This window comes from Phragmites australis, chromosome 24 (assembly GCF_958298935.1).
Source record: "Phragmites australis chromosome 24, lpPhrAust1.1, whole genome shotgun sequence".
Taxonomy (NCBI): domain Eukaryota; kingdom Viridiplantae; phylum Streptophyta; class Magnoliopsida; order Poales; family Poaceae; genus Phragmites; species Phragmites australis.
This window is the reverse complement of record NC_084944.1, coordinates 10,163,100-10,170,282: the sequence shown is the minus strand read 5'-3', so window position 1 is coordinate 10,170,282 and position 7,183 is coordinate 10,163,100. Positions and strand designations below refer to the sequence as shown.

The following is a 7,183-nucleotide window of genomic DNA, read 5'->3' as shown; positions in this document are numbered from 1 at the left end:
TGTTTTCGAGAATCGGCATATGAATCTATTAAGAAGGAGATCATTGTTTTACATCCACAGCTAAAATCCTTACAAAGCTATTACATAATAGGTGAACAACCACAAATCCTTAGAATCAGATATATTTAGCTTACCGAGAGCACATATTTGTTTTTGAGAATCAGCATATGAATCTATTAAGAAGGAGATCGTTGTTTTACATCCACAGCTAAAATCCTTACAAAGCTATTACATAATAGGTGAACAACCACAAATCCTTAGAATCAGATACATTTAGCTTAGTAGCCATCCTACAGCACCAATGCAGTCAGCTCCACCTGCCTGCATTCTTGAATTCCTCCTTAATCAGAGTAGCTAGCCTTGCTGGTTCATGCTTCTGTCCTTGGCAATACTTCAGCTCTGAATCCACCATTCTGCGAACCCACGCTGAGATGAAGACATAAGTGCCTGTACCTGACACCAAGGCAGGACAGCAAACCAAACTCGCGGAGCAAACACACAAGAGGCCACAAGATGGTCTGATGTTTCTGCTTCGAGCACACATGAGGGGCAGGAATCCAGATGGTTTAAGCTGCCCTGTGGTCTGCGCTGTAGGGAACCACAAGTCCAGCACCTCTTGAGAGCTGCCAACCATGCCGAGATAGATTTGCAGTTTTGAGAGGTCCGGCTGATTTCCATTTCAGTTCGTGGCAAGCAAAACCAGGGCAGTCCAGGAACATGGCACTGAAAGAAGATTTTACAGAGAAAGAACCATCACCCGTCCAGCTCCGAAACAGATTACAGGTTTTGGACTTGGCAAGTGTTTGGTTTTCTGTCACCATTTTGGTAAGGTGACCACTACATTTGGCATTCTTGTTCATTTTGAGAGTAAATTGACCACCCTGATATTGGCTAGTTTGGCATAGGTCCTGTACGCTTCATTTGAGCACAAACTAAACAATCCTTCACAGCAAAAACCTTATTTTAGGTCTTATTAACAGGTCGACCTCGTGTGCGTTGCTTCAAAATCAATGAAGCTCACTGCACTATAAACTCATTTTGCAGAGCATCATGTGCTCTTACCCATCACCGGTCATTTGTTCTCCGACGGTGCAGTGTACACAAATGGCTCTGCAACGCCGTCATCTAGAGCAAGCAGTGACTCCAGGGCCTCTACAACGGCTGACATCTGGGGCCGGGATTTGGGGCTCACACTCAAGCACTGATAAGCTAATGCTGCAGCCTTCTGGGCAGCTCGAGTCGAGTACTGCCCGTTCAGGCTCCGGTCCATGACACGGTCGAGCCGGCGAGAGTCGTGTAGGCACGGCCTCGCCCATTCCACCAGGTTTTGCTCTCGCGGTGGCCTGTTATTGTCCACCGCCTTCCGTCCCGTCAATAGCTCCACTAGTACTACACCGAAGCTGTATATGTCGCTCTTTATCGTTAGATGCCCTGTAAACAGCAAAGGAGAAATGGTCCATTAATTAGGCAAATTTTTATACATTTAAACTTCTTAATGCATATAGTAAGGGCCAAACAAAAGAAATACTCCATCCGTTCAAAAATGTAAGGCATATTTATTTTGAAAGAAGTCATCAAAATTGATTTTTGATCATTAATTTCTCTTACAACATATTATCAATTGCTATAAAATCAACATCATATTAAAAATACATTGAAATACAATTTTATTGGGACAAAGTTTGGATACTAAACATACATATAATTTAACTAATTGTCGGTCAAAATTTATGAAGTTTGATTTTGTTGAACAAAATATACCTTACGTTCTTAAACGGAGGGAGTAAACAGCAAAAATATACCTGTCATGATGTACTCAGGTGCGGCGTAGCCCTCCGTGCCCATGACTCTGGTGGATACATGGGTCTCATCTTCTCCGGGTCCATCCTTGGCTAGCCCAAAATCGGACAGCTTTGCTGTGTAGTCCTACCAAATAAACACATGAATCAAATGTCATGGAATTCATAGCTAGCTAGTACCTAACCTAAGCATATACATACCGAGTCTAGCAGGATGTTGGAGGTCTTGAAGTCGCGGTAGATGACGGGCTTCGCAGCTTCGTGGAGAAAGGCCAAACCTTTGGCAGCACCAATGGCGATCTTCAATCGTACCGGCCACGGCAGGGAAGCAGAGTACTCTGCAATTTCATGAATGTAATCAGATAGGTTAAATGTACATTGGGAGCAAAAAGGTACCCACCAACATTGAAATTTGTTGGCGATTTTAGTGTAAACATGATTATTTTGCATGTACCACTTGCAATGATAAATTGCCACATATTTGATCTTGTGTCCAGTACTTAAGTTCACAACGCTACATCTCTACATCGCTTGGAATCAAATCCTCATGTTCATTAGATGGCTAACAACATGTTTTCCCCTTCATATCAAGTTGTAACTACGCTTTAGGACCATCATTCAAGTGTTAAGCATACCGTTTCATCGTCTTTCCAAAAATCCGGACGTGCATTCGGTTCGGTTTACGACACATTATTGACCACTTTCGACTTCTGAGCTGTCCAGTGCCCAGATTCAAATTACATGCTCAAATAGAATGACGCAATTCGAGGTTTAACTAGCTTTGAAAATGTGCAGTGCTCTGTATATACTTTCAAAAAAATGTTATAGGAACACACCACAAGAGAAAAAAAAGAGATGATATGCATGTATCACATTGAGGTTGATAATGGAAAATGGCAAGTCCATGATATGCACGAGGTAGATTGATGTAAACGTTTAACAGACAGTACACCACAAGTGTAAAATCTGCGATTGCAGTATGAACCATCAATATCCCTTATATTTGAACATGTGGTTGACTACATATTGACGAATTCTAAAAGAAATTAAAGCTAGATAGAGAGGAGATCAATTGTGATTACTGGTGACGGCCTAACTGCTGCTTAGTCCTCAATAAACTAACCATGTGGATTTACAATCAGTAGCATTCACCAGTTCACTATCGATTATTATCTGCTAAGGATGAAATGTATAACTGTCAGAAGCACCAGATGATTATAGAGATTGTTAAGAAAATTTGAAAAACAATTTATAGAATTTTAATTGCTGTAAAACATGAAAAAAAAATCAAATTATAGAATTTGCCATACTTTTGAATAGATGCTTCTCTAAGCTGCCCCTCACCATGAACTCGTACACAAGCAGCCTGTGCTCATCCTCGTAGCAGTAGCCGATCAGTTTGACAAGGTGTGGATGCCTCAATTGCCCAAGGAAAATGACTTCGGCCTGCATGCCCAAATAGATAAATAATTCAGCACAAATGGTTATAGGTCAACACATGCGACATTTCCCCAATATGTAAAGAATATTTTGACCAGTAAGACTCACAACAGTAGAATTATTTGACCAAACAATACAATGCTGGTTAGGTGGCTACTGACATAATCCGCCTCCAGGTACTAATAAAATAATTCTAGAACGAAACTATGTGTGAAGAGGAGAGAAGACTTGGCGACTTCCCAAAATGATCACAGCTAACCTAGGTGGCAATACTATTATTTGCTTTGGAGCAGTGTTTGTGATAATCCTATCAAATCCTCGATTGTTAAATAAAGTACTCAAATGGACATTGCAACTTTTCAAGTGATTAATTTTCAGAATTGCGATCACTCATAACTCGTAATAGGGGGGGGGGGGGGGAACGGTGCGGAAAAATATTTCCATGTTGTACAAATTGAACTTGAATTTTTGTTATGTTGATCCTAGATCCTAAATATGCTTGCCCACATTTCAATAAGCACGGCAGTATCATTGGCCATGAGACTGACAATTAACTACGGAAATTTCCAACTTATTCCTGTTCTTTCAATATAGTTTCAATGTAAAGTCAATATTTATACAGGTTAATATCATGCCTATACTGATTGCAGGGTCAATCAACATCACGACCCAGAAAATCGGATTGAGATAGAGAATTCTACAGTATATATCCACTGCTTAGTACATCTAGAATGGTAGATATATAGGTCCCAGGCGCCCAGGTAATTAGCTCAAATATTACATCTATTACTGGATAAAACACTGCTCTCAAGTACGCGACGCTGAACCGCCTCTACCCAAACCCAAGAAAAAAAGAAACTATTTGGAAAGTAGAACATTCACAAGAATTTTGCAAGGAACAGTATAATCGGCGCAGGACGGCTTCCAACCATAGAATTCCGCTATGGTTGACGAAGAATTCGAACGAAATTCTATGGCTGAAAGGTGGATTAATCTCTAATTTCATCCCAGAGGCAGAACAGCGCACTGATCACTGTGAATCCGGGTAATTGATCTTAATTTGCAGCGGATTAGTGACGAGCTTACCAGCCACTCCTTGTGGCCCTGGGAGCCCTCGAGGTCGAGCAGCTTGACGGCGACGGCCTGCGCGCGCCGCACGCCGGGCTTGACCCGCTCGTCGACGCGGCCCTTGTACACGGGCCCGAACCCACCCTCCCCGACGAAGTTGCTCATGGAGAAGTCCCGCGTCGCCGCCCGGAGCTCCTCCACCGTGAACGCCAGCACGTCGGACCCCGCCAGCGACAGCGACAGGTCCTCCGGCAAAGGCAGCGGCGCCGGCGCCGGCGCCGGCCTGGAGACCACCTTGGCGGCGTTCTTGGAGGTAGAGACGGAGCCGGAGCCGCCGTGGGAGGAGCTGAAGCAGCCGAGGCCGAACAGCGCGCTCCACGACGACGTCGACGACTTGGGCTTCCCCATGCGCGTGCGGCCAGCTGCTCAGATGGAGTGGTGGAATTGTGGGCGTGTATTGTGTTGTGAGATGGGTTGATTTGTAGGAGCTAGGATGGAAACGGGGCTCCGCTTCTCAATAACTCGTGAGGAATTTCTTTATTAAGAAATGGATATGGAAAATTTTGATCTTGGCAAATTTATATGGGAACAGGATGGAAAAACACTCTTCATCTCCGTTTCCGCTATATCCCTATATCACACATATACATGTATTTTTTATATATAAATATACAATAATTATATTATATAAGAGAAATAATATATTACTCTTATATTTATTTCTAACATACAATATTTAACACATATTATATTAATTACCCTTGTATGCATCATAAATTTCTTATTTATACTATAGATATATTGTTAATATAGAGAAATAATCAACTATGTTCAATTTCACATTCTTATTAGGATCTAATCCTCACAAAATTTCTCACGAGGATAGAGATGAGAGAAAACTTCCCTCAATAGCTAAATAGGAATAGAGATGTGAAAGCATTTTCCAATAGGGATCGGTCTCGTAGCCATTCCTACTTAGAAGTAGTTGATGTGGTCATCATGGATCAATTGTTTGTTTTGGTTGGGAAGGAGAGTGGACCTTTTGACCCCGCGGATAATGTTTAGGCTAATTTGCTAAGGTCTGATTTATTTCAGTTATCCATAATCTGCAAGTTAAAACAAACACTTTAAATCAGTTGCTAGATTATGATTCATAATCTGCAAATTGAAACAAACACTACATATCATAATCCTAGATTACAACAATCTAACCTCTAGATTGTAACAATCTAGCAACCTGGGTTTCACCGGCTTATATAAATTGTACAATCTAGTTTTTATAATCTAATATTTATCATCCACCTTCTTACGATCCAAAATATATAAGACTTTTTATAATCTCTAACTAAAACAAACAAAGCCTAAGTCTAGGGTTTTGCTTAAAATTTTTGCAATCGGTTTCGTCCAGCATATTTCTTCATCGTAGTTGTTTCATTGCATACAACACCTGCTGAAAACCGCAAATACGGAGCTTAGAAATTGATAAAATTATCATACACATCTCGTTATCAATAAGAACGTCATCTACTATTAAAAAATAATATCTCACTATCGACGAAAACGTTATCTACATAAAAAATTTACTTTATAAAATATATAAGGAGCAAATATAAAATTTAATCCCTAATAAATAAACAGTAGACTACCTCCGCTAACCAGTCAAGACTAGACTTCCCTCAATTAGATTCGTCTGCTTCGTGCTTGATATTATGCACTCTGCATATTCCCGAATCTAGGGCCAGCTCAGCTGTGCATAACAAGGGGTATCAAAGTAAAACATTAATCAATGGTTTTTTTATGAACTCTTATGTATTAAGAAAGAGTATATTCTGGGATAAAAATCCCGGATTACAAGTTTGTAGCATCCTTGCTACAGAGTTTGGAACTTGAACTGCTCCTACGAAGCGTGCCCAAACAGTAGAACTAATCAATAGAAGTTTGAATAGGATGACCAATTTGAAGCTACTGTAAGGTGGCGGATGATCTCGTCGATTCCCTGCTACAGTGAACAGATGGACGGAACTGAGGGGACAAAGGCATCCTTGGGCCTCCCTCGTGCTTTGAGGCGTCGGAGGTTGAAAGCTGTTGAGCCGTAGATCTATAGGTTGTACCGGGCTCAAACAATAAGCACCATTGCAGTAACTACAAATCAGGCTTGCATTATAATCAACATGTTGCTCTACCCGTCGGAGATCGATTCTTGAAGCTGTAGTGCAAGCTGCCTTGACCTGAAAACGATGCAAATCCAGACGACGTAGGTCCACCTTGGGTTGCGCCTGGTTCATCTCTAGCTCTCGGATCTTCAGGAGCTCATTGACGCGCCGCGGCAGCTCCTGTTTGCCGCTGAGGGGCATGGTTTCAGATCGAGGCCTAGGAGCTGGCAAGCTGGCGAGGTCACTTGTCATACCCGTCTTCTCTTAGAAAATAAAAAAAAAATCTCTTTGTGACACGGCGTAACTCCCTACTTCGTGTCGCGTCACGCCGCTCGTCCCGTCGCCACCCTCTGCTCTGCGCCGTGCCGCGCCGCACGTCTCGTCGCCACGCATCGTAGCCAACCTCTCACCCCACGCCTCGCCTCGCACCCTGCATCGCTCCCTCGAGCCCCGAGTCTCTACTCGTGCCCCGTTCCGCCGTTGTGCTCTTGCCATCGCCCCTATAAAGAGCAACAGTGCATCTTCCTCCTCTCCACATCGCAACACCACCTCTCTGCCCCTCACTTCCACTCTCTCCCTCACTCCTTCTCCGAACACCGCCGCCGCAGCCACACCAGAACCCGCCGTTGGTGAGCCCCACCACCCTTTCCCTCTCTATCCCTTCCCACCAAATACCCATACCTTAGCCCGCCTTCCTTGCCATCGTCGGTTGCCGCTTCTTTG

General features: G+C 42.9%; 1 protein-coding gene across 1 annotated transcript; it reads right to left on the bottom strand.

Annotated features, from left to right (window-relative positions):
• Window positions 1–718: 718 nt before the first annotated feature.
• LOC133907421 (serine/threonine-protein kinase RIPK-like) lies at window positions 719–4,780 on the bottom strand. Its single transcript, XM_062349467.1, has 5 exons — window positions 4,326–4,780; window positions 3,110–3,245; window positions 2,001–2,137; window positions 1,803–1,926; window positions 719–1,431 (listed from the first exon to the last, which is right to left on the bottom strand). Exons 1-5 carry the CDS (start codon window positions 4,713–4,715, stop codon window positions 1,073–1,075), a joined length of 1,146 nt encoding a protein of 381 aa, XP_062205451.1. The 5' UTR covers window positions 4,716–4,780; the 3' UTR covers window positions 719–1,072.
• Window positions 4,781–7,183: the final 2,403 nt, after the last annotated feature.

Bases quoted from the DNA above. Each gene is read 5' to 3' on its own strand.
- LOC133907421 (XM_062349467.1), bottom strand. From the start codon at position 4,715: ATGGGGAAGCCCAAGTCGTCGACGTCGTCGTGGAGCGCGCTGTTCGGC. The intron at 3,246-4,325 runs GTAAGCTCGTCA...TTGGGCATGCAG, and splicing joins AGGGCCACAAGGAGTGGCTG to GCCGAAGTCATTTTCCTTGG. The intron at 1,927-2,000 runs GTATGTATATGC...TTTATTTGGTAG, and splicing joins CCAACATCCTGCTAGACTCG to GACTACACAGCAAAGCTGTC.